General features: G+C 42.7%; 1 protein-coding gene and 1 non-coding gene across 3 annotated transcripts; one reads left to right on the forward strand and one right to left on the reverse strand.

Annotated features, from left to right (window-relative positions):
- The first annotated feature begins 3,572 nt into the window (after positions 1-3,572).
- HAUS1 (HAUS augmin like complex subunit 1) lies at positions 3,573-26,279 on the forward strand. Of its 2 annotated transcripts, none has more exons than XM_002828191.5 (9): positions 3,573-3,811; positions 4,564-4,738; positions 16,081-16,216; positions 17,841-17,975; positions 20,412-20,535; positions 21,246-21,311; positions 22,776-22,847; positions 23,699-23,746; positions 26,021-26,279. In XM_002828191.5, exons 1-9 carry the CDS (start codon positions 3,782-3,784, stop codon positions 26,069-26,071), a joined length of 837 nt encoding a protein of 278 aa, XP_002828237.1. In that variant the 5' UTR covers positions 3,573-3,781; the 3' UTR covers positions 26,072-26,279. The 2 variants fall into 2 exon arrangements, with proteins under 2 accessions (XP_002828237.1, XP_063572952.1); XM_063716882.1 differs by lacking the exon at positions 26,021-26,279 and adding an exon at positions 24,603-24,908 and having other exon boundaries at positions 3,719-3,811.
- Positions 19,558-19,665, reverse strand: LOC112129975 (U6 spliceosomal RNA). Its single transcript, XR_002912305.3, has one exon. It is a non-coding gene; the product is annotated as a U6 spliceosomal RNA (small nuclear RNA).
- Positions 26,280-27,500: the final 1,221 nt, after the last annotated feature.

The following is a 27,500-nucleotide window of genomic DNA, read 5'->3' on the forward strand; positions in this document are numbered from 1 at the left end:
CACCTGTAATCCCAGCTACTGGGGAGGCTAAGGCAGAAGAATTGCTTTAACCCAGGAGGCGGAGGTTGCAGTGATCCGAGATCGCACCATTGCCCTCCAGCCTGGGCAATAAGAGTGAGACTCCATCTAAAAAAAAAAAAAAAAAAAAAAAAAGAAAAAGGCTGTCCAAGTAAAATAAAATACAGAGACAAATCTCTAAATTTAAAACATTTGGGAAGCAATAATTGCCATTCAGGGCGTACACACAAACAGGGTGGTCTTTGGCATGTCAGAAGAACAAACAGATGGTTAGAGGTTTTATTTTTGTAAAAGAGAAACGGAGCCAGGAACAGTGGCTCATGCCTGTAATCCCAACACGTTGGGATGCCAAGATGAGAGGTTCACTTGAGCCCAGGAGTTTGGGGCTGCAGTGAGCTGTGATCACACCGGAACACTACAGCCTGGGCGACAAAGCAAGACCCTATATCAAAACAAAAAACAAAAAAAGAGAACTGTTACATATTGTTCTTTAAGAACATTCATTGTCACTAGTAAGGTTTTGGGGAGCTGGCAAGTTTTGACTGGCAAGTAATGGCAACTAGGTAAAACGATTCTTAGAGTCACTGCAGGTTGTTTTTAGCAGCTAATTAGATAAAACTGGTTTAGGTCGTCCGGGCACGGTGGCTCACGCCTGTAATCCCAGCACTTTGGGAGGCTGAGGCGGGTGGATCACCTGAGTTCAGGAGTTCGAGACCAGCCTGACCAACATGATGAAACCCCGTCTCTGCTAAAAATACAAAAATTAGCTGGGTATGGTGGCGGGTGCCTGTAATCCCAGCTACTTGGGACGCTGAGGCAGGAGAATCACGTGAACCTGGAGGCGGAGGTTGCAGTGAGCCAAAATCATGCCATTGCATTCCAGCCTGGGAGACAGAGTGAGACTCCATCTCAAAACAAACAAACAAAAATGGTTTAGGTTATAGCAGGCAGTTTCAGCAGCCAGGCTTGCAGATAATTACATTTTTGGAGCAATGTTATGTGCCCTGAGTGCTTTTTTTTCCCCTTTACCTCTCGACACTGCTTTAGTTGGGGATGACAAGAATGACCCAGTCAACTTTCACAAGCTAACAGGAAAAAATATGGTTTCTAAAAACAACAAGGCCAGGCATGGTGGCTCACGCATGTAATCCTAGCACATTGGGAGGCCAAGGCGGGCAGATTGTCTGAGGTCAGGAGTTCAAGACCAGCCTGGCCAACATGGCAAAACCCCGTCTCTACTAAAAATTCAAAAATTAGCTGGGGGTGGTGGTGCACGCCTGTAACCCCAGCTACTCAGGAGGCTGAGGAAGGAGAATCGCTTGAACCCAGGAGGTGGAGGTTGCAGTGAGCCGAGATTGCGCTACTGCACTTCAGCATGCATGACGGGAGTGAGATTCCATCTCAAAACAACAACAACAACAACAACAAAATTAGCTGGCATGGTGGCTCACACCTGTAATCCCAGCACTTTGGGAGGCTGAGGCAGGTTGATCACTTGAAGTCAGGAGTTCAAGATGAGTCTGGCCAACATATAAAGATCCCCGCACCCCCTGCCCCGTCTTTAGCTGGGCATGGTGGCACATGCCTGTAATCCCAGCTATTTAGGAGGCTGAGGCACGAGAATCACTTAAACCTGGGAGATGGAGGTTGCAGTGACCACTGCACTCCAGCCTGGGCAACACAGTGAGATTCTGTCTCAAAAAAAAAAAAAGGCCGGGCACCGTAGCTCATGCCTGTAATCCCAGCATGTTGGGAGGCCGAGGTGGGCGGATCACGAGGTCAGGAGATCGAGACCATCCTGGTTAACGTGGTGAAACCCCATCTCTACTAAAAGTACAAAAAATTAGCCAGGTGTGGTGGCAGGCACCTGTAGTCCCAACTACTCAGGAGGCTGAGGCAGGAGAATGGCGTGAACCCGGGAGGTGAAGCTTGCAGTGAGCCGAGATTGCACAACTGCACTCCAGCCTGGGCAACAGCACAGACTCCGTCTCAAAAAAAAAAAAAAAAAAAAAAAATTGCAGGGATATTTTGTAAAATTTGTAGTGATAAAAGTGGACAAAAGACATAAAGATAACTTTTTTTGCTTCATACTGAAGGGGTGCACCAGTTTATCTGAAATTTGGTTACAGAGCAGAGATATATTTAGTTTTTGTTTTGTTTTGTTTTTTGAGGTGGATTCTCACTCTGTCGCCCAGGCTGGAGTGCAGTGTCTCAATCTCAGCTCACTGCAAACTCTGCCTCCAGGGTTCAAGTGATTCTCTTGCCTCAGCCTCCCAAGTAGCTGGGATTACAGGCACGTGCCACCACGCCTGGCTAATTTTTGTATTTTTAGTAGAGATGGGGTTTTGCCATGTTGGCCAGGCTGGTCTTGAACTCCTGACCTCAGGTGATCCACCTGCCTCAGCCTCCCAAAGTGCTGAGAATATAGGCGTGAGGCACCGCATCCAGCCAGGGCAGAGATATGTTAGAAGCAAAAAGAATAAGCAAGACAGGCTGGGTGTGGTGCCTCATGCTTGTAATTCCAGCACTTTGAGAGGCCCAAGTGGGAGCATCACTTGAGGCCAGGAGTTCAAAAACAGCCTGGGCAACATAGTGAGACCCTCCTTCTACAAAAAATACAAAAAGTTAGCTGGGTGTGGTGGTGCACACCTATAGTCCCAGCTACTCAGGAGGCTGAAGTGGGAGGATTGCTTGAGCCCAGGAGTTCAAGGTTGCAGTGAACTATGATCACCTCTATACTCCAGCCTGGACAAAAGAGCAAGACCCTGTCTCTAAAAATAAAATAAAATAAATAATAAATAAGCTTGGCTTGCTAGTAAGTTTCCTTTGAAAAAAAAAATCATTTTAGGCTAGGCGTGTTGGCTCACACCTGTAATCCTAGCTCTTTGAGAGGCTGAGGCAGGCAGATCACTTGAGGTCAGGAGTTTGAGACCAGCCTGATCAACATGGTGAAACCCCCCACTTTACTAAAAATAAATAAATTATCCGTGTATGCTAGCACAAGACTGTAATCCCAGCTACTAGAGAGGCTGAGACAGGAGAATTGCTTGAGCCCGGGGGCGGGGGGGTGGAGGTCGCAGTGAGCCAAGATCATGTCACTGCACTCCAGCCTGAGTGACAGAGAAACACTCCATCTCAAAAAGAAAAGAAAAGGCCGGGCGCAGTGGCTCATGCCTGTAATCCCAGCACTTTGGGAGGCCGAGGTGGGCGGATCATGAGGTTAGGAGTTCAAGACCAGCCTGGCCAATATGGTGAAACCCCGTCTCTACTAAAAACACAATATGGTGAAACCCCGTCTCTACTAAAAACGGATCAGGTTAAGATTGCCTCAGCTCATATTGCCAGGGTAGAATATAAATTCTGAGTGGATGCAATCAATGTGGAAGAAACACAAACATCTTGCTAACCAAGAACCAAACGTTTCAAGTACTTTTTTTAACGACAAGTGATTGAAACAAGAAATAAAAATAAAAGAAAGAAAAAACAACCTGGTTCTAGGCGGCTCTATCTCTCGTAGTGGAGATTATACCGCGGAAGGCGGGAAGAGCTGGGAAGTGGCAAGGAAGCGAGGCTTGCAATGCCAGAGCCTTGGACCAGCCTTGCACAGGGGCTCAAAGGCCAGGAGTCTCAGGAAAAACCACAACTCCCAGAAATCCCGGGCCAGGCGAGGGGCGGGTGCCAACGGCGTGTGGGCGGGGCCTAGGGAGTGAGCGTGGCGCATCTCCCGCTAGGAGTTCCTAGTAAAGTGGCGGGAGCCGCAGCTATGGAGCCACAGGAGGAGACAGAAATGCAGGTGCTGGGGCGGGAATGGGGATCGTTGGCCTCCTGGAAAACGCGTTTTTGACACCCCCGCGCCGCCAGGGGGTCTTCTGTGCGCGCCACGTCTACTTTTCTCTCCCCTATTCCACACCTCCGTCTTTTAGTGCCGCCGTCACTATCTGCAAGCCCCCAGTGCTTAGACCCTCCTGAAGGCCTTTCCGTTCCTGCCCGGGCCTCCCCTTGTTTGGATCTGGCCCGGGAGAGGCGTTGAGCAGCCCGTGTCAACAGACTTTGGAGTGGGACTTATGAAGCCAAACCCGCCTGCCGGTTTGCTGCTCAGACCGGCTGCTTCCACATCTGAGCTGCTTCCGCGCCCTGCATCCCAACACTGGAAGCCTCCCGGCGCGGCGGGGCTTCTGGTGATGGAGAGACAATTGCTTTTTTCAGACTATGCACGGTCTAATAATGCGTTCGCATTATTATGGTCTATTAAGCTTTAAGGTTTTTCAAGCGAGGCAAATTGTTAGCCTGTACTGCTTTTGCAGATTTGGAAAAGAACGGATTGTTCTCTGGTAATTTTCAGTATTGTACGTTTCTTTGTGTACTTGCTCGCTTTTTATTTCCTGATATCTAGTATCTCCCTAAAGACAAGTGAGGTTGTGAAGTAGGACTCCAAAATAGTCACAGAAATCATTTAGTTTGCTTTTGATCACTTCTTTGTCATATTCTCATCGAGCCATTAGAGTAAACAAGGCTTATAATATTTGTCTTTCTTTTAATGATTAGGTTGCTGCGTGGTTAAAAAAAATATTTGGAGATCATCCTATTCCGCAGTATGAGGTGAACCCACGGACCACAGAGATTTTACATCACCTTTCAGAACGCAATAGGGTCCGGGACAGGGATGTCTACCTGGTAATAGAGGACTTGAAGCAGAAAGCAAGTGAATATGAGTCAGAAGGTGAGATTAAGTCCAGAGTTTTGAACGAGAATAAATAGATATAACCAAATTTTATAACGCTAAAGTATACAGGATTAATTTACTGTAGACTACTTGTTTTGCTCCTTTATTTTTCCCGGATTTTTCTTCCACTCTGTTATAGTAGTATTTTTTTTTTTTTTTTTTTTTTTAGACAATCTTTCTCTGTCGCCCAGGCTGGAGTGCAGCGGTGTGATCTCAGCTTACTGCAACCTCCACTTCCTGGGTTCAAGTGATTCTCATGCCTCAGCCTCCCAAGTAGCTGGGACTACAGGCCTGCACCACCACAACCGGTTAATTTTTGTGTTTTAGTAGAGACAGGGTTTCACCATATTGGCCAGGCTGGTCTCGAACTCCTGACTTCAGGTGATCCGCCTGCCTCAGCCTCCCAAAGTGTTGGGATTACAGACATGAGCCACCCTGCCCGGCCAGTAGAAATTCTCTAAATAATAAATGTTATTATACTAAATATCTTATTGGTACTCTGGTAGCAAAACAGTAAGCCTTAAAAGAGTCTAAACTTGTTAGCCTGACACACAAGATGCCTTGTGGTTTTTTACTTATCTGTTTGGTCTGTTTCCAGTCTCCATGATTTAGTCATACGGACCTATCAGGACACCTGAGGCAGTGGCCATGAAATATGAGACTTGGACAAAATTGCTCTATGACTACGTATCAGGAGATTGCATTAGAATTTTCTGCTGGGCATATATAGTTTGAAAAAGTGCATTCAAGATGCCTATTGTTTTTATAATACAAACCACAAAAGTAAAGATTGACAAAAATCTTTTTAGGTACGAGAATACACCAAAGAGAGGAAGTGAGGACTGCATTTGCCCTATATTTAACCAGATGTATGGGATTTGTTACATATGATATTTTTAATATAGTGCAGTTTATAATATTTGATTCTATTGCATATGTGCATTTTTCCAGTTTTTTTTTAAAAATTAATATACAGCAGGGCCTGGTGCAGTGGGTCACACCTATAATCCCAGCACTTTGGGAGGCCAAGGTGTGCAGATCACTTGAGGCCAGGAGTTTGAGTCGAGCCTGGCCAAGATGGTAAAACCCCGTGCCTACTAAAAATACAAAAATTAGCCAGGTGTGGTGGTATGTGCCTGTAATCCCAGCTACTTGGGAGGCTGAGGCGGGAGAAATGCTTGAGCCTGGGAGGTGGAGGCTAAAGTGAGCAGATAGCACACCACTGCACTCTAGTCTGGGCAACAGAGTGAAACTGTGTCTCAAAAAAAAATAATAATAATAATTAATTAAGAATTAACATACAGTAAAGTTGACTTTTTATTTTTGTGTACCATTTTAATACACTTAGAGTATAGAACCACTCCCACAATCTGAAATCACACACAGTCAGGTTGCAGAACAGTTCCATCACCCCAAAAACCTCCCCTGTGCCACTCCTTTATAGCCATATTCTCCCATATATGTGCTTTTAAAATTGTCTTTTTTTAAATGATTTTATTTTTGTAATTATTAAAATACAGTACAGAGAAAGGGACTTGGAACCCAGAAAAATCTCATTTTATAAGAGCTTTCTTTTTTGTCTATCATATACCGTAACCAAAAATCTAAGGATTTCAAAGTAAAATTATTTATGTCTATCCTTAAATACCTTTCAGGGTGATACATATTAAATAACAAATGTTCTAACTAATGTATGCAAAATTTTAACACAATTTTTATGTTTAGGTATCTAGAAGAGCATTGCCACCATTGAGATCTGATAACTCTATACATCATTACTTCTCTTTTCTAAGTTTTTCCTTCTTTTATACGGTGAAAGTGTTGAGCAGAAAATGAAAAATATGTGGAACTTTATAACAAGTGTACATTCATGTGTCGTGTGTATTGGTAAAGAGTTTCAGCTTCCTCTGTTTGTGATTCTAAAAACTTAGTAGTAATGCCATATATAGCTCACTGGACTTGAATGACCTTTGAGTTAAAAATAATCCAAATCATTTTTTAGGTGCCGTTTTTATTTCTGCAAAGCACAGTTCTTTCTGCAAAGCACATGAGATTGGAACATTTTGGAAATATTTGCAGGAATTGGGAAAGGACATAAAACTTTTAGATGAAGTTTTGTTGTTGTTGTTGTTTTTGTTTTTTATAGTGGAGAGACAGAGTCTTCCTATTTTGCTCAGGCTGGTCTTGAACTCCTGGGTTCAAGTGATCCTCCCACCTCAGCCTACCAAGTAGCTGAGATTATAGGTGCACACCGCGTGCCTGGCTGTGTGAAGATTTTTAATCATGAGGAATACAAATGAAACTATTGAAACTGTTCATTCTTCATGCCACCTGTTTGTCACTTGAGGAGGCAAATGAGAAGAAACTGCCCTGGCTAGAACCTCCAATACAATGTTGGATAGAATTGGCAAGTGCAGACTCCTTGTCTTGTCCCTAATCCTAGACGAGGGAATCCAGTCTTCACCATTAAGTGTAATGTTAGCTGTGGGATTTTTGTAGACACTCTTTGTCAAGTTGAGGGAATTTACTTCTTTTTTTTTTTTTTTTTGGGTAACGGAGTCTCGCTCTGTCGCTAATTTTGTATTTTTACTAGAGACAGTGTTTCACCGTGTTGCTCAGGCTGGTCTTAAACTTCTGACCCTGCCTTAGCCTCCCAAAGTGCTGCGATTTATAGGCGTGAGCAACCACTCCTGGCCCACTCTAATTTTTATTATTTCATTCCTTCAGCTTGCTTTAGGTTTAGTCTGCTCTTCTTTTTTCAGTGTCTTAAAATGGAAAGTTAGGCTATTGATTTGAGATCGTTCTTCTTTCTTAAAATAGGAATTTACAAGTATAAATTTCCCTCCACATACCGTTTGCAATGTATTTCATAAGTTTTGTTGCATTGTACTTTCATTTTCATTCATCTCAAAGTATTTTCTAATGTGTTTGATTTCATCTTTACCTGTTGGTTATTAGGAGTGTGTTGTTTAATTCCACTTTGTATTAGTCCATTCTCAAACTGCTGTAATGAACTACCTGAGACTGGGTATAAAGAAAAGAGGTTTAATTGACTTACAGTTCCACATGGCTGAGGAGGCCTCAGGAAACTTACAATCCTGGTTGAAGGTGAAGGGGAAGGAAGGCACGTCTTACTCACTATGCCAGAGCAGGAGAGAGAGAGACAGAGGGCACGAAGCTGGAAGTGCCACACTTTTAAACCATCAGATCTGGTGAGAACTCACTATCACGAGAACAGTAAGGGGAAGTCCGCCCCCATGATCTAACCACCTTCCAACAGTCCCCCCTCCCCTGACACGTGGGGATTACAATTCAGCATGAGATTTAGGTGGGGACACAGAGCCAAACTATATCACACGTATTTGTGAATTTCCTAAATTTCTTTGTTATTGATTTCTCATTTCATTTCATTATGACCAGAGAATACCTTGCATTATTTTGATCCTTTTAAATGTATTGACATTTGTTTTATGGCCCAGCATAAAGCTATTCTTTCCTGAAGAGTGCTCCATGTGCCCTTGAGAAGTACGTATATTCTCTTGTTGGGTGGAGTATTCTTTTTCTTTTCTTTTTTTTTTTCCTCCCGAGACAGAGTCATGCTCTGTCGCCCAGGCTGGAGTGCTTTGGTGCGATCTCAGCTCACTGCAACCTCCACCTCTTGGGTTCAAGCAATTCTCGTGACTCAGCTTCCTGAATAGCTAGGATTACAGGCACATGCCACCACGCTCAGGTAATTTTTGTATTCCTAGTAGAGACGGGGTTTCACCACGTTGGCCACACTGGTCTTGAACTCCTGACCTCATGATCCGCCCACCTCGGCCTCCCAAAGTGCTGGGATTATAGGTGTGAGCCACCACGCCCTGCCTCAGTTGCTTTTTTAATCAGTTAAGGGAAGAAAGTAGAAAAAATATGCATGTATGCTCTCTTTATAATTCCATAGTTACCATTACTTACAGTCTTTGTTTTTTCATGTGCATTCAGATTACCATTTGGGGCTATTTGATTTCAGCCTACAAAACTTCCCTTAGTTCTTGTAAGTTGAGTCTGCTAGCAACAGATTCAGTTTTCTTCTATCTAGCAGACTTTATTTTGTCCTTTTTTTTTTTTTTTTTTTTTTTTCTGACACAGAGTCTTGCTCTGTCACCCAGGCTGATGTGCAGTGGCATGATCATAGCTCACTGCAGCCTCGAACTTCTGGGCTCAAGTGATCCCCCTGCCTCAGCCTCCCAAGTAGATAGGACTACAGGTGTGAATCACCATGCCCAGCTTATTTTTTAAAGTTTTTTTTTTGTTGTTATTGTTTTGTTTTTTTTTTAGATGGAGTTTCACTCTTGTTGCCCAGGCTGGAGTGCAATGGCGCAATCTCGGCTCATTGCAACCTCCACCTCCTGGGTTCAAGTGATTCTTCTGCCTCAGCTTCCCAGTAGCTGGGATTACAGGCATGAGCCACCACACCAGGCTAATTTTGTATTTTTAGTAGAGGCAGGGTTTCATCACGTTGGCCAGCCTGGTCTTGAACTCCTAACCTCAGGTGATCCACCCATCTGACCTCTCAAAGTGCTGGGATTACAGGTGTGAGTCACCGACCTGGCCTTTCAAATTTTTTTGTAGAGGTGGGATCTTGCTATTTTGCCTAGGCTGTGCCTTCATTTTTTAAAGGTAGTTTTGCTAGGTGTAGGGTTCTTGGTTGAAGATGTTTTTCTGTTTGAGCACTTTGAATGTGTTATTTCATTGTCTTCTGGCCTACATTATTTCACCAAGAAGTCAGCATTAATCTTACTGGGGTTTCTTTGTAAGTAACAGGTAGTTTTTCTCTTGCTGCTTTCAAGATTTTCTTTTTGTTTTTGAGACGGAGTTGCCCAGGCTGGAGTGCAGTGGCGCACTCTTGGCTCACTGCAACCTCCACCTCCTGGGTTCAAGCGATTCTCCTGCCTCAGCCTCCTGGGTAGCTGGGACTACAGGCGTGGGCCACCACGCCTGGCTAATGTTTTGTATTTTTAGTAGAAACAGGGTTTCACCGTGTTAGCCAGAATGGTCTTGATCTCCTGATCCGTCCACCTCGGCCTCTCAAAATGCTGGGATTACAAGTGTAAGCCAATGCACCCGGCCTCAAGATTTTCTTTTACTTCAGCATTTTTTACCCTAATATGTCTATTTGTAGTTCTCTTTACATTTATTTTACTTGGATTTGTTGAGCTTCCTGAATGTGTATATTATTGCTTTTGAATGAGCATGGTAAATTTTCAGCATTGTTTCTTATTATATTATTAATGTTATTATTTTTGAGACAGAGTCTCACTCTGTCACCCAGGCTGGAGTACAGGAGCGTGATCTCAGCTCACTGCCACCTCTGCCTCCCCAGCTCAAGCAATTCTGTCTCAGCCTCCTGAGTAGCTGGGCTTACAGGCATATGTCACCATACCTGGCTAATTTTTGTATTTTTAGTAGATACGGGGTTTCGCCATGTTGGCCAGGCTGGTTTTGAACTCCTGGCCTCAAGGGATCCTCCCACCTCAGCCTCCCAAAGTGCTAGGATTACAGGTGTGAGCCACAGTGCCCGGCCTAATTTTTGTATTTTTAATAGAGATAGGGTTTCACCATGTTGGCCAGGCTGGTCTTGAACCCCTGACCTCAAGTGATCTGCCTGCCTCGGCCTCCCACAGTGCTGGGATTACAGGCATTAACCACTGCACCCAGCTAATTTGTTATATTATTTTCACTTCTCTCTCTTTTCTCTCCTTCTGGTACTCCCATTGTGCCTATGTTGGTGTGCTTAATGGTGTTCCATATTTCTCTGTGGCTCTCTTCATTTTCTTTTCTTTTCTTTTTTTTTTTTTTTTTTTTTGAGATGGAGTCTTGCCCTGTTGCCCAGGCTGGAGCGCAATGGCACGATCTCAGCTTACTGCAACCTCTGCCTCCCAGGTTCAAGCTATTCTCCTGCCTCAGCCTCCTGAGTAGCTGGGATTATAGGCATGTGCCACCACACCTGGCTAATTTTTTGTATCTTTAGTAGAGACGGGGTTTCACCATGTTGGCCAGGCTGGTCTCGATCTCCTGACCTCGTGATCCGCCAGCTTTGGCCTCCCAAAGTGCTGGGATTACAGGTGTGAACTACCGCACCTGGCCTTTCATTTTCCTTTGTTCTTTTCTTCTCTGTTCTTTGGCTTCCATATATATATATATATATATATATATATATATATATGTATATATACACACACACGTATATATATCTGTGTGTGTATATATATTTTTTTGAGACAGGGTCTCACTCTGTTGCCCAGGCTGGAGCAGTGGTGGAATCTCAGCTCACTGCAGCCTTCACCTTCTGGGTCCAAGCGATTCTCATGCCTCAGTCTCCCAAGTAGCTAGGACTACAGGCATGCAACACTATGCCTGGCTAAGTTTTGTATTTTTAGTAAAGATAGGGTTTCACCATGTTGCCCAGGCTGGTCTCAAACTCCTGACCTCAAGTGATCTGCCTGCCTTGGCCTCCTAAAGTGCTGGGATTACAGGTGTGAGCCACCATGCCCAGCCCATAATATCTTTTGATCTATCTTCAAGTTCACTTATTCTTTCTTCTGCCGCTGCAAATCTAGCGTTAATTCTCTCTAGTGAATTTTTCAGTTCAGTTATTGCACTCTAGAATTCCCATTTAGTTCTTTTCTTACAATTTCTTTCTCTTCATTGATATTCTTTATTTGATGCAACATTGTCATCTTACCTCATGTTCCTCCTTTAATTTGGTTTCCTTTAATTCTGTGAACATGCTTATTACGATTGAAGTTTTTCCTAATAAAGCCAACATCTGGTCATCCTCACAGGCAGCTTCTGTTGCTTGCTTTTTTCTATTACAGTTCCTTTCTTGTTCTTTGCATTCCTCTTTTTTGTTGTTGTTGTTGCTGGAAACTGGACATTTCAGACAACATATTGTATCCTTGCTAGGTACTAATCTTACTTCCTCCTGTTATTGTTATTGGCTTACCTGTCTGATTGCTAGCTGGATTATTTTAATGAAGTCTGTTTATCCCCAACAGTGTTAAACTCCTGATGTTCCTCCTCAGGGAGACACATACTTGAGTATCCCCAAAGTCACTGAGTTGACAGCGTTTGGGTCAAGCTGACTTCCTCTCTTTCACTGAGCACACCTGACTGTAAAATTCCACTAATTGACAGCTGTTGTTTTCAACAATGCCCTGGGCATAAACTGCTCTACGAGCAATTCCGATCAAATTCTAGCTCCCTTAGAGGAATAGTTTCTGAGGTCAGTTAGATATTTGTTTTATCTTCCGGATGGCTCTCCTAGATGTCTTACTCACTACAAACTAACTGCCCTACAGTTTAGCCTGTATCTTGAATCTGCTCCCAATTTCTTTGACCACAACTTCTACTCTTTTTGAGATTGCCCTTAGGCTTGAACCTTTCTAAGCTCTGTTGCAAATGTTGTCAGTTCCTTTGGGAAGAGATGGAGAGCCATCTGTTTTATGACTTGCTTTTCCCATGAGGCAAAATCTCTGAACCCAGCCACTGGAGTTGGGGTTGGAGGTAGGTAGGGAAAATGTCAAGTTTCTCACTGAGTGATATGCCAGCTATAGGAACTGCTTGGTAGAGAGGGAGTGCGGCAGCCTTAGGTCCTCTTGGCTTGCCTCTCCTGGTGTGGAACCACCACCTCACTAGCCGGAGCAAGGGCCATTGGGACTCCAGTATTCTCAGCTTGCCTTACTCAAGGAGCTTCCATTCCAAGAGCAGTGGCTGGGCAGACATACCTCTCAACCACATCCCCCTGGGACTTGGATACAGTAGCAGATAGCTAGTGGCAGGATGAAAAACACTAAAGTCTTGCTTCTCCCAGGAAGAAAGCCTTCAAGCTGGGAGCTGGGAGCAAAGAAAGCCCTATGTTGACTGCAGCTGTCTGGAGTGGAGTCTCCGCCTCAGTGAGCTGGAAGGGAGGAGGGAGGGAGGAGTCTTGGTTCAAATACCACAAATTCTCAGTGTCCTTGCTGAGTTTTTATAGATTTTATTGAATAGTTGTTTCTTCATTTGCTGTGTACCCTTAGGACCATTTTTAGAGGCTTTAAATGGTTGGGTTTGTTTTCTTTCTTTCTTCTAATTTTCACAAGTTTCACAGAAGAGCAGGTCAGCCCAACTCCCACACTATTATGCTGGAAGTTGATCTCCTGGTCAATTGAATTTTGACAAGGGTGTAACAAGACAATTCAACAGAGAAAACAATAGCCTTTTCCACAAAAGGGACAACTGGATATCCATATGCTCAAGAATGAAGTTGGACTCAAACTCACACAAAATAAAAGAATTCTCTCAAAATGAATAAAGAGCCTAAAAAGGCCAGGCGCGGTGTAATCCCAGCACTTTGGGAGGCCGAGGTGGGTGGATCACCTGAGGTCAGGAGTTTGAGACCAGCTTCGCCAACATGGCGAAATCCCATCTCTACTAAAAACGCAAAAATTAGCCAGGCATGGTGGCATGTCCCTGTAATCCCAGCTACTAGAGGGGCTGAGGCAGGAGGATCACTTGAACCTGGGAGGCAGAGGTTGCAGTGAGCTGAGATTGTGCCACTGCACTCCAGCCTGGGAAACAGAGTGAGACTGCATCTCAAAAAAAAAAAAAAAAATTAGCCAGGGGTGGTGGTGCACTCCTGTAGTCCCAGCTACTTGGGAGGCTGAGGTGGGAGGATTGCTTGAGCCCGGGAAGCAGAGGTTGCAGTGAGCCAATATCGTGCCACTACACTCCAGCTTGGGTGACAGTGTGAGACCCTGCCTCAAAAAAAAAAAGCCTAAAAAATATGAGCTAAACCTAAAATGCATAGAAGGCAACAAAGGTATATACCCTTGTAAACTTGGATTTGGCATTGATTTCTTGGATAGGATGCCAAAAGCACAAGCAACAAAATAAAAAGTACATAAATTAGACATCATCAAAATTTAAAACTTTTGTTCTCAAAGGACACCATCAAGAATATGAAAAGACAGGCTGGGCGTCGTGGCTCACACCTATAATCTCAGCACTTCGGAAGGCTGAGGCAGGTGGATCACCTGAGTCTCAAGTTCAAGACCAGCCTGGCCAACCCTGTCTCTACTAAAAATACAAAAATTAGCTGGGTGTGGTGGCACATGCCTGTAATCCCATCTACTTGGGAGGCTGAGGCATGAGGATCACTTGAACCTGGGAGGCGGAGGTTGCAGTGAACCGAGATCATGCCACTGCACTCCAGCCTGAGTAACAGAGTGAGACTGTCTCAGAAAAAGGGAAGGGGAGGGGAGGGGAGAGGAGGGGAGGGGAGGGGGAAAAAGGAAAGAAAGAAAGGAAAGAAAGAATATGAAAAGAGACAGTCCTCAGAATGGGAGAAAATATTTGTAAACATATCTGATATGGGACTTGTATCTACAACATGTAAAGAACTCTTACAACTCAATAATAAAGCCTGGGCACAGTGGCTCACACCTGTAATCCCACCACTTTGGGAGGCTGAGGCGGACAGACTGCTTGAGCCCAGGAGTTTGAGGTCAGCCTAGGCAACATGGCGAAACTACATCTCTAAAAAATTACCAAAATTAGCCAGGCATGGTGGTGCACACCTGTAGTCTCAGCTACCTGGGAGGCTGAGGTGGGAGGATCACTTGAGCCCAGGAGGTGGAGGTTGCAGTGAGCCGAGATTGTACCACTGTACTCCAGCCTGGGTGACAGAGCGAGACCCTGTCCCAAAAAAAAACAATAACAACAAAAAACAAAACCTCAATAATAAAAAGACAACCCAATTTTAAAATGGGCAAGGGGTATACGCAGACATTTCTCCTACGAAGATACACAAATGGTCACAAAGCACGGCATCATTAGTCATCAGAGAAATTCAAATCAAAGCCACAGTGCTAGGCTGGGCACAGTGGCTCACGCCTGTAATGTCAACACTTTGGGAGGCCAAGGCAGGCAGATAGCTTGAGTCCAGGAGTTCAAGACCAGCCTGGGCAACATGGCAAAACACCATCTCCACAAAAAAATACAAAAATTAGCCGGGTATAGTGGTCCACAGGTACCTGTGAGGCCAAGGTGGGAGGATCATCTGAGATCGTGCCACTGTTCTTCATCCTGGATGACAGAGTGAGACCCTGTCTCAAGAAAACAAATACCACAGTGCCACTTCACACTCACTAGGATGGCTATAATCAAAAAGACATATTGCAACTGTTGGAGAAGATGTGGAAAATTGGAGCCTTCATCACTTCTAGTGGGAATGTAAAATCATACAATCACTTTGGAAAACAATCTGACAGTTCCTAAAATGTTTAAACATAGAGTTAACATATGACCATCTATTCCACTTATACCCAAGAGAAATGAAAACATGTTCATATCAAAACCTAACATTTACTGAATGAATGTTTTTAGCAGCATTTATAATAGCCAAAATGTGGAAACAACCCAAATGTCCATCAGTGGTTAAGTGGATAAATAAAATGTGATATGTCCATATAATGGAATATTATTCAGCCATAAAAAGAATGAAGTACTGGTACATGCTGTGGCATGGATGAACCTTGAAACTATTGTGAGAGAAGCTAGTCACAAAGGACCACACATCTTATGATACCATCCATATGAAATGTCCCAAATAGGCAAATGAATAAAGACAGGAAGTGGTTGCTAGGGTTTCATGGGTTGGGAGATTAGGAAGTGATGACTAAGGGGGCCGGGCATGGTGGCTCACACCTGTAATCCTAGCACTTTGGGAGGCCAAGGCTGGCAGATCACCTGAGGTCAGCCTGGGCAACCTAGCGAGATCCGGTCTCTATAAGAAAAAATAAACCGGGGGCAGTGGCTCACGCTTGTAATCCCAGCACTTTGGGAGGCCAAAGTGGGCGGATCACGAGGTCAGGAGTTTGAGACCAGCCTGGCCAATACGGTGAAACTCCATCTCTACTAAAAATACAAAAGAAAATCAACCGGGCGTGGTGGTGGGCGCCTGTAATCCCAGTTACTCAGGAGGCTGAGGCAGGAGAATCACTTGAACCCGGGAGGCGGAGGTTGCAGTGAGCTGAGATCGTGCCACTGGACTCCAGCCTGGGCAACAGAGCGAGACTCCATTTCCAAAAGAAAAAAAAAGAAAAAGAACGTGATGACTAAGGGATGTAGAGTTTCTTTTTGGAGTGATGAAAATGTTTTTAAGAATAGGTTGTACTGATGGGGATACAACTAAAAGCCACTGAATTACATACATACCTTAGGTGGGTGGATTATATGGTATGTGAATTATGTCTTGATAAAGCTGTTAAAAATTTTTTAAAAAAGCAAACAGTCACTGTGGAACTCTTTCATGTTTTTAGCCAAGTATCTTCAAGACCTTCTCATGGAGAGTGTGAATTTTTCCCCCGCCAATCTCTCTAGCACTGGTTCCAGGTATCTGAATGCTTTGGTTGACAGTGCGGTGGCCCTTGAAACAAAGGATACCTCGCTAGCTAGGTAATTCTTATGACAGTTTTAATTTCTGCAATCATATCTGCTATAAGGTCTTAAAGACTTTGTGTTCTCAGCATAATTCTATATGAAAAATTGGCAATAAATACAAAGCACTGAATTTAGTTACTTCATGTCTTTGCCAGTGAGTATAATTAATTTGGATAAATATGGTATTGGTTAATTTTTAGTGTTTTCTTCTTCCAGGATTAGGTTTATGAAGGGTGGTTCTCATGTATATTTGGAAAGGGGTTAGTATCACATTGTTCCCTGTGTATAATAAGAAAGATAGTAGGCTAAATGATTTGGTTGAGCATAGTAAATTTTGGTTATGTCTACCTTTTTGTTAAGTAGGTCAGGAATTTTCATTCTTTTTAACAGGCATTTTACTTATATAATAACATGATTCTTCCAACAACCTTTAGAGGAAACTGAGGGTCAGGAGGTGTGGGTTAAATAATTTCTCCGAGCTACTAAATGGCAGAGCTGAGATTCGAAACCAGTCTTATAAAGTTCATATGACTACCACTTTTGGCCGTATCTTAGCTAGGACTACTAATATTTTGTTTTTGTTTTTGTTTTTGAGACAGAGTCTCGTTCTGTCACCCAGGCTGGAGTGCAGTGGCGTGATCTCGGCTCACTACAACCTCCGCCTCCCGGGGTAAAGCAATTCTCCTACCTCAGCCTCCCAAATAGCTGGGATTACAGGCGCCTGCCACCATGCCTGGCTAATTTTTTTGTATTTTTAGTAGAGACGGGGTTTCACCATGCTGGCCAGGCTGGTCTCAAACTCCTGACCTTGTGATCTACCCACCTCTGCCTCCCAAAGTGCTGGGATTACAGGCGTGAGCCACTGCGCCCGGTAGGACTACGAATATTAGTACAACTTATCATAATCAGAGAACAACACAGCAGAACAGCTTACCTGTCAATTTAAAGGCAATTTATATATAAGCTCAAAGAGTAGTGTTTTAGGTATAAGAACATGCCTACTGTATGGCAGCAGGAATCTAGACTTGAATTAAATAAGTTCAGCAGATAACAAATACCAGTTGTATGTTAGTTGTATAAGCACTGGGGAAGCAGGGATGAATCATATAATTTCTTGCCTTTTTTTTTTTTTTTTTACAAATAATGTGTATTTTAGAATTTTTTAAACTCTTTTTTAATACTTACATACTATCGTACAACTTAAAGTCACATTATGTTTTGTGCCTTCTTACTATAGCTCTGGTATAACTGGGGAAGCGAGATGAATACGATAGTAACTTCCTTAAAGAACAGTCTCTGCTTACAGTCAAAATAAGGGAGATAGAAATGTAACTATAACATAGTGTGACAGCTGTAACAGTAAAAGTATGTACAAGGTATAGCTGGGTAGTACAGAGAAGGAGGTAGTTAATGCCAGGATGACAGGGACACTCATCTGAGTTTTGAAGGAACAAATGGAACTTTGCCGAATGAAGAAGGGCATTCCAGGCAATGGGAACAGTGTGTAAAAAAATGCATAAGGGTATGAACAGGATGGTTATATAAAAATCTACACAGCAATAAAGTCATTTTTAGCAATGAGGAGTAATTATAATTTTTGCCCATTAAGCCCATGTATATGACCAGATTCTTCTTTTAGTTTTATCCCTGCAGTGAATGATTTGACCTCTGATCTCTTTCGTACCAAATCCAAAAGTGAAGAAATCAAGATTGAACTGGAAAAACTTGAAAAAAATCTAACTGCAACTTTAGTATTAGAAAAATGTCTACAAGAGTAAGTAATTGAGTTCAAAGTGGTGACAACTGATAAATAAGGGAGTAATAGGACATTGTCAAATTTAGTTTTGGCAGTAGGTATGATTTTAAAAAGACTAGGAAATGGGGTCCATAAAACATTTTTTTAAGTAGAATGATTAGTGGAGCTGGAGATGGTTGGATATAGACTTTTTCAGCTTTTTTTTTTTTTTTTTTTTTTTTGAGACAGAGTCTCGCTCTGTCACTCAGGCTGGAGTACAGTGGCACGATCTCAGCTCACTGCAACCTCCACCTCCCGGGTTCAAGTGATTCTCCTGCCTCAGCCTCTTGAATAGCTGGAATTACAGGCATAAGCCACCACGCCGAGCTAATTTTGTATTTTTAGTAGAGACGGGGTTTCTGCATGTTGGTCAGGCTGGTCTTGAACTCCTGACCTCAGGTGATCTGCCCACCTCGGTCTCCCAAAGTGCTGGGATTACAGGCGTGAGCCACCGCGCCCAGCCTGACTTTTTCAGCTTTTACTTCATACAATTTTACTTCATACAATTTCTTACCTTATTTTTTTTTTCTTTTTGAGATGGAGTCTCGCTGCGACACCCAGGCTGGAGTGCAATGGTGCAATCTTGGCTCACTGCAACCTCCACTTCCCGGGTTCAAGCGATTCTCCTGCCTCAGCCTCCCCAGTAGCTGGGACTACAGGTGCACACCACCACGCCCAGCTGATTTTTGTGTTTTTAGTAGAGACAGGGTTTCACCATATTGGCCAGGTTGGTCTGGAACTCCTGACCTCAAGTGGTCCACCTGCCTTGGCTTCCCAAAATGCTGGGATTACAGGCATGAGCCACCGCACCCAGCCTCTTGCCTTTTCTTAAAAACAAATAATGTGGGTTTTAGAATTTTGAAAAGGTATGTGATTTTTTTAATACTTGTAAACTACCATACAACTTAAAGTCACATTATGTTTTGTTGTGCATTCTTGCTATAGCTATGGTATCCCTCTTATGATACTTTAGGCCTTTTTCAGTTCCTTTTTGCCCCAGAGATTAGGGCCTATAGATCAGGAGTATGTGTATATATGCACAAGTAATTTGGTGGTATGTAAATTTATTCAACGAATATTGACTACATATGTGCAAGGCACTGTCATGTCACGTTTATTTTTATTTATTTCTTTACTTATTTTATTTATTTATTTTGTTGAGACAGAGTTTCTCTCTTGTGTCACCCAGGCTAGAGTGCAATGGCGCGATGTCAGCTCACTGCACCCTCCGCCTCCCAGGTTCAAGTGATTCTCCTGCCTCAGCCTTTCAAGTAGCTGGGATTACAGGCACCTGCCACCACACTCAGCTAATTTTTTTGTATTTTTAGCAGAGACGGGGTTTCACCATGTTGGCCAGGCTGGTCTCAAACTTCATGTCACATTTAGTACAGAGGTTTTTAGGACCTCCTATTTCAAATTGGCTTCAGGATATGTTAAATTATTATTATTATTATTTTAAACAAAATTCACAGTTTAGGTTGAAATAAACTATACAAAATTGACTTTCTTTGCCAAAAATAACAGCAATATTTTCCATATTATTTCTAGATAAGCCACAAAACGAAATATGGAACGCTTCACAAATTTACACATCTTCCTTGTGCAGAAGCCACTCTAATTTTCTCTGTGTTGTTCTAATTTTAGTATATGAGCTGCCAAAGTGAGCAGCAATTTTTTTTTGAATGGCTGATTTACTTTCTTCAAGAATAATTGGCTTACATTAATTGTAAAATTGTTGTAAACCTGGGCAGCATAGTAAGACTGTCTCTACAAAAAAGTTATTTATTTTATTATTTTTTAAAATTTGAGATGGAGTCTTACTCTACCACCCACGCTGGAGTGCAGTGGTACAATCTCAGCTCATTGCAACCTCTGCCTCCCAGGTTCAAGTGATTCTCCTGCCTCAGCCTCCCGAGTAGCCAGGATTATAGGCGCATGCCACCATGCCTGGCTAATTTTTGTATTTTTAGTAAAGACAGGGTTTCACCATGTTGGCCAGGCTGGTCTCGAACTCCTGGCCTCAGGTGATCTGCCCGCCTTGGCTTCCCAAAGTGCTGGGATTATAGGTGTAAGCCACTGTGCCTGGCCATCTACAAAAAATTTAAAAATTAGCCAGGCATAGTGCCATGTGTCTGTAGCCCTAGCTATTTGGGAGGCTGAGGTGGGAGGATCACTTGAGCCAAGGAGCTTGAGGCTGCGGTGATCACACCACTGCGTTCAAGCCTGGGTGACAGACCAAGACCTCATCTCTTTAAAAAAAAAAAAAAAAAACCCAGAGTGCAACATGGAGGGGAAAATGACCTGGTTACCAACTCTTGGCCAAACCAGCATTGAACCCAAAAGTAGTAGAGCTTCTATTATACAATACTTTTACTGAGAAGAAGAAGAAAATGTTTTTAATTTTGCTTTTTAAAGGGATGTCAAGAAAGCAGAATTGCATCTGTCTACAGAAAGGGCCAAAGTTGATAATCGTCGTCAGAACATGGACTTTCTAAAAGCAAAGTCAGAGGAATTCAGATTTGGAATCAAGGCTGCAGAGGTTTGTATGAAGGACTGAATATAGTTAGCTCTCTTCAGCCTTATTTTTTACCATAATCCTCACAGCTAGGCATTATTATTCCCTTTTTACAGATGAGAGGACTACAGAGAAGTTGGTAACTTGCCCAAGATTACATAGCTATTATAGTAAGGAGATCGAGATTCAAACTCAGGCATTCAGGCTCTGAAACTCAGGCCTTACACACTGCACCCATCTTGTCACAAATGCATGAGTGTGGAAAGGATTCACATGTAACGTACAAATGCTTAGATACATGTACAGTTTTTCATTTATACTTGTAGCTCCTCTTTACTGTGTTATATGTTAAAAATATTTGATGGGCTGGGCACGGTGGCTCACGCCTGTAATCCCAGCACTTTGGGAGGCCAAGGTGGGCGGATCACGGGGTCAGGGGATTGAGACCATCCTGGCTAACACAGTGAAACCCCGTCTCTACTAAAAATACAAAAAATTAGCCGGGCGTGGTGGTGGGCGCCTGTAGTCCCAGCTACTCGGGAGGCTGAGGCAGGAGAATGGCGCGAACCCAGGAGGTGGAGTTTGCAGAGAGCCGAGATTGTGCCACTGCACTCCAGCCTGGGCGACAGAGCAAGACTCCGTCTCAAAAAAAAAAAGAAGAAAAAGAAAAATATTTGATGGTGGTCACTTTTGAAATAATTTTTTAACTGAACTCCTTTTTTTGGTAATTGTAGGAGCAACTTTCAGCCAGAGGCATGGATGCTTCTCTGTCTCATCAGTCCCTAGTAGCACTATCAGAGGTGAGCTTATTTTAACCTAATTTAACTTTCTTTAAAATTTTACTCCACAGTCTGCTTTTTCATTTGTTTCTTTTTATTCGGCTTTTATTCACTGTAGACCTGATTTCTTTTCCTTTACCTTTGTACTTTATATTCACTGGTATTTATATCTTTTATTCCTTGTTTAGCTTTATATGCCCTCACATTTGCATGGTTTCCTTTTTATTATAAGTTAGAAACTCTGCTGGAGTCACTTATGTATTATTGATGTATTTATTAAACAAATTTATTGAAGGACCATGAGCTAATCATCTAGGTGCTCCCCTTTCTTCTCTTTCAGTAGACAGTAAAATGTAGGTCTCCAAACTCCTGTAGTTACCAAATGCAATTCTGGGATTTTAGGTTATATAAAGGTTTTACCTGTTTTGGTGGGAAGAGAGAGAAATAGAGGGTTTTGTTTTGTTTTATTATTCTTAACGTTTTTCATACTTCGTTCTTGGAATCTAATGTTGCCAATTCATAAATATGTATTTGGGATTCTGGTTCTTCCTTTACATTTTTTTCCCCTTGTTTTAATAAATAGAATGGGAGTCTTGCTATGTTGCCCAAGCTGGTCTCAAACTCCTGGGCTCAAGTGATCCTCCCACCTTGGCCTCCCAAAGTGCTGGGGTTAGAAGTGTAAGCCACCACACCCAGCCTCCTTTATGTTTTGATTCCTCTTAATCACATTCTTTTCTATTCTTAGACAGTATACTTCAATCCTATTGTTAATAAATGGGAGCAAAGGCCAGGCATGGTGGCTCATACCTGTGATCCCAGTACTTTGGGAGGCAGAGGCAGGAAGATTACTTAAGCCCAAGAGTTTGAGACCTGCCTGGCCAAAATGGCAAAACCTCATCTCTACTAAAAATGCAAAAATTAGCCGGGCATGGTGGCACATGCCTGTAATCCCATCTATTCAGGAGGCTGAGGCAGGAGAAGGGAGAATCACTTGAACCCAGGGGGCGGAGGTTGCAGTGAGCCGAGATCGCGCCACTGCACTCCAGCCTGGGTGACATAGCAAGACTCTATCTCAAAAAAAAAAAAAAAAAAATTAGCCAGGCATGGTGGTACACGCCTGTGGTCCCAGCTACCTGGGAGGCCGAGGCAGGAAGATTGGTTGAGCTGAAGAGTTTGAGGCCACCATAAGCCATGATGGTACCACTGCACTCCAGCCTGGGCAACACAGAGAGACTCCATCTCAAAAAATAATAATAATAATAATAATAATTAAATAAGAATATAACTTTCCTATTTTAAGCATCTAACAGGTGTTGTTTCCATTTGGAGTGAGTTTGTCTGTCTGTCTTTGAAGCTCTTTATTCGATAACGTTATTTAAAATATGCTAATGTTAATGCTTTGTTGTGTTTTATTTCAGAAATGGACAGTATTAGTTGCATTGTGAATGTTTCTATTACTCTGTGACTGTGTTCTTTTACCCCCAGAAACTGGCAAGATTAAAGCAACAGACTATACCTTTGAAGAAAAAATTGGAGTCCTATTTAGACTTAATGCCGGTAATAGTTTTCACGAATTAAAAAAACAATTATTTCCTCCAACCTTCCCTAAGGGTACATGACCATGAAAATAGTGTGTTTAGGCCAGGCGTGGTGGCTCACACCTGTAATCTCAGCACTTTGGGAGGCCAAGGCAGGCTGATGACCTGAGGTCAAGAGTTAGAGACCAGCTTGGCTAACATGGTGAAACCCCATCTCTACTAAAAATACAAAAATTAGCTGGACCCAGTGGTGTGCACCTGTAGTCCCAGCTACTCAGGAGGCCGAGGCTGGAGAATCACTTGAACCCTGGGAGGCAGAGGTTTCAGTGAGCTAAGATCGTGCCACCACACTCCAGCCTGCTCAACAGAGCAAGACTCCATCTCAAAAAAAAAGGCCGGGCATGATGATTTATGCCTGTAATCCCAGCACTTTGGGAGGCCGAGGCGGGCGGATTACGAGGTCAGGAGTTCGAGACCAGCCTGACCAACATGGTGAAACCCCATCTCTACTGAAAATACAAAAATTAGCCAGGCGTGGTGGTGGGCGCTTATAATCCCAGCTACTCAGGAGACAGGCAGGAGAATCGCTTAAACCCAGGAGGCAGAGGCTGCAGTGAGCCAAGATTGAGCCACTGCACTCCAGCCTGGGCAACAGAGTGAGACTCCGTCTCAAAAAAAAAAAAAAAAAACCAAAGAAAATAATGTGTTGGTTTTTAAAGGTTTAAAGTCAGTGGTAAATTTCAGTGTTATATGTACATTGGGTATCCCTCTGGGAGGCTTTTTGCCTTTTGAAAAGGATTATGGCATTATTTTTCTCCATGAGTCTGAATTGAGGCAATATAACCTTTCCTTGTTTTTTTTTTTTTAAAGAATCCATCTCTTGCTCAAGTGAAAATTGAAGAAGCAAAGCGAGAACTAGTAAGTAGTTCCTGTAATTTTTTCAGATTTTTTTAAAAAGAAAATAAATGCTAATATACCTAAAGTCCTCTTCATCCTTCTTTCCTTTCTCCTCAGTGGTAAACTGCAGTCCTAAAGTTACTGTGTATCATTCTCCTGCATCTTTTAATACTTTTTTGGCTGTGTATGTGTGTATATATTTTTTCCATTAAGAAACATATAGTAGCCGGGCACAGTGCCTCACACCTGTAATCCCAGCACTTTGGGAGGCCGAGGCGGGCGGATCACCTGAGGTCAGGAGTTCAAGACCAGCCTGGCCAACATGGGAAAACCCTGTCTCTACTAAAAATACAAAAATAAGCTGGGTGTGGTGATGCGTGCCTGTAATCCCAGCTACTCGGGAGGCTAAGGCAGGAGAATCACTTGAACCTGGGAGGTGGAGGTTGCAGTGAACTGAGATCACACCACTGCACTCCAGCCTGGGGAACAGAGCAAGACTGCCTCTCAAAAAACAAAAAAACACATAGTAGTATTTTATGCCTTTTAAAATTTTGTGTAGATTTCCCTAGTGGAAAAAGGGGGATATATTGAGAGATACAGAATATTCTAGGCAAAAAGAATTTGCAAAGGCATATAAGCTGAAACATGGAGGACTTACTCAAGCTGTAGCAAGTGATAAAGTCCGGCTGCTTAGAAACATGAAATGTAAGATAAAGTTGGAAAAGGTCAATTGGTTTATGATGTAGAGGGCCTTAACATATAAAGAGTGTTGAACTTAGAGGATGTAGGGACCAGAGAAAGCTGCAGTGTGTTTCCTTGTTTTTTAAGCTCAAGAGAAATATGATCAAAGCTATGCTTTTTTTTTTTTTTGAGACAGAATCTTGCTGTGTCCTCCAGACTAGAGTGCAGTGGTATTATCTTAGCTCACTGCAACCTCCGCCTCCCAGGTTCAAGCGATTCTCATGCCTCAGCCTCCCGAGTAGCTGGGATTACAGGTGTGTACCACCATGCCTGGCTAATTTTTGCGTTTTTATTTATTTATTTATTTATTATTATTTTGAGACGGAGTCTTGCTCTGTTGCCCAGGCTGGATTGCAATGGCATGATCTCAGATCACTGCAACCTCCACCTCCCAGGTTCAAGTGATTCTCCTGTCTCAGCCTCCTGAGTAGCTTGGAACTACAGGCACCTGCCACCACGCCTGGCTAATTTTTATATTTTTAGTAGGACAGGGTTTTGCTATGTTGGCCAGGCTGGTCTTGAACTCTTGACCTCAGGTGATCCACCCGCCTCAGCCTCCCAAAGTGCTGGAGTTAACAGGCGTGAGCCACTGTGCCTGGCCAAATTTTTGTATTTTTTAGTAGAGACAGGGTTTCACCATGTTGGCCAGGCTGGTCTCCAACTCCTGACCTCAAGTAATCCACCTGCTTTGGCCTTCCAAAGTGCTGGCATTACAGGCATGAGCCACCGTGCCTGGTCAAAGCTATACTTTTTGATCAGGTTAGTGCTTTAGAAGATTATTCTGTAGCCAGTGTTTAGGGTAGATTGGGAGAAAGAAAATTGCAGAAACCAATTAGCTTATTTAGGCCAGATAAGAAGTAATGAGGACAGTGGCAATGAAAATGGAAAAGAGGCCGGGTGCAGTGGCTCACACCCGTAATCCCAGCACTTTGGGAGGCCAAGGTGGATGGATCAAAAGGTCAAGAGTTCACGACCAACCTGGCCAAGATGGTGAAACCCCATCTCTACTAAAAATCCAAAAAAAATTAGCCAGGCATGGTGGTGGGCGCCTGTAATCTCAGCTAGTCGGGAGACTAAGGTAGAGAATTGCTTGAACCCGGGAGGCAGAGGTTGCAGAGTGAGCCGAGATTGTCCCACTGTACTCCAGCCTGGGCGACAGAGTGAGACTGCGTCTCAAAAAAAAAAAAAGAAAGAAAGAAAAAAAAAACAGAAAAGAGGTGATGTGAGTGACATTGTGGAAGCACATTGTTTTAGTAGCAAAGGCCAGAAAAATTTATTCATATGTCATTACAGATTTCTCTCTCTCTAAAGGCTTTTTTCCTTCCCTTCACATGTTTCTTAGAATCACTTAGGAGTCTGAGTGCTTTTGGAGGGGAAGAGAGGAGATGTAAAAGCAAGAGAATATCTAAAAGCATATTTGATATTCATAATGGTATTTTTAAAATTTTTTGTTTTAATGTTTCCTTTTTTGCTTCCCTTATTTTAAATAACATTAAATAAAAGTTAGAGCATCTGTTTTATGTTCTTATTTATGGTATGTCTTTCTTCCTGTAGGATAGCATTGAAGCTGAACTTACAAGAAGAGTAGACATGATGGAACTGTAACAAGAACCAAATAAACATCCTTTTCCCTAACAAAGTAAATCGAATAGGACTTTACAGAGTTCTTTTTCCTCTTGGCATTTCCTAATAACAAAATTTTCTGTGTTCCTAGATTACAGAATATCATAATTGATAGAATATGGTTTCTTACTGTGTGTTGCATTTTTGTGCCCAAATACATAGTTTTCATATTAAAAAGCCTTTTCTCTTACTTTGTTTCTGTGTGGTTGGTGGTTAAGAATCCTTCAGTAGCTCTACAAGGCAAACGTTACGACAGTTGTGCATGTATTCATTAGGTCAGCTACAGTGAAAAGGTTCCACAGCTCCAGTATGTTTCTCCCACTCTCTTCTTTCTCCAGGGGTTGGCTGTCATTCTTTTTGATCAGCTCACTGCCTGCCTCCAAATGTTAATATATGCAGGAATTTAGTTTATGAAAAAGATGACCTTTTAAATCATTAGTAGAAAGATGGATAATTCAACACTTGGTATTAGGTCCATACTTCACACCTTATGTCAGGATAATCCAAAGAATCAAAGATTTAAATATAAAAAATTTGAAAATGAAGGTAGTAGAAGAAATTGAAGGGAAGTTTTAATGTTTTGGCTTCTTTTTAAGAGACAGGGTCTTGCTATATTGCCCAGGCTGGCCTCAAAATCCTGGACTCAAGCAATCCTCCCACCTCAGCCTGTTGAGTACCTGACACCACAGGTATGTGCCACTGCACCCAGCCTAATGTTTGATTTTTAAATAATTGTGAGTCAGAAATGTATGACCAGAACCCAGGTGCCATAAATAAGTGCTTAAAATATTTAAATGTTTTGTTTTAAGACAGAGTCTTGCTCTGTCTCCCAGGCTGGAGTGCAATGGCATGATCTTGGCTCACTGCAGCCTCCATCTCCCAAGTTCAAGCGATTTTCATGCCTCAGCCTCTCAAGTAGCTGGGACTACAGGCGTGTACCACCACACCGGCTAATTTTTGTATTTTTAGTAGAGATGGGGGTTTTACCATGTTGACCAGGCTGGTCTTGAACTCCTGACCTTAAGTGATCTGCTCGCCTTGGCCTCCCAGAGTGCTGGGATTACAGGTATGAGCCACCGTGCCTGGCCTATTTAAATATTTTGAAATAATAAAAATACCTGCATGGCAAAATCTATTGTAAGTAAAATCAAAGGACATGACAAATGTAGTACAGGAGGAGATTTTTTCACTGTACCTTTTCGTGCCTTTTAAAGTTTTGTACCATGCAATTAAAAAACAATCAGCTTTAAAAAAATTATTTCAATGTCTTTAAAGCTTTTTTCTTTTTTCCTTTCCCTTGCTGTCAGCCAGAAAAAGACATTTGTATTTTCTTTTGGAAACTGTCCATATCCTTTCGCCATTTGTGTATTAGCTTTTGGTCTTTTTGTTAACAATTTATAGAGGCTCCTTA

Source organism: Pongo abelii, chromosome 17 (genome assembly GCF_028885655.2).
Source record: "Pongo abelii isolate AG06213 chromosome 17, NHGRI_mPonAbe1-v2.0_pri, whole genome shotgun sequence".
Taxonomy (NCBI): domain Eukaryota; kingdom Metazoa; phylum Chordata; class Mammalia; order Primates; family Hominidae; genus Pongo; species Pongo abelii.

What these genes read in the sequence shown, in the direction of transcription:
- HAUS1 (XM_063716882.1), top strand. Translation starts at nt 3,782, where the DNA reads ATGGAGCCACAGGAGGAGACAGAAATGCAG. An exon ending in AAGGATACCTCGCTAGCTAG is followed by an intron (nt 16,217 to 17,840) that starts GTAATTCTTATG and finishes TTCTTCTTTTAG; the next exon opens with TTTTATCCCTGCAGTGAATG. An exon ending in AAGAAGCAAAGCGAGAACTA is followed by an intron (nt 23,747 to 24,602) that starts GTAAGTAGTTCC and finishes TTTTTGAGACAG; the next exon opens with AATCTTGCTGTGTCCTCCAG.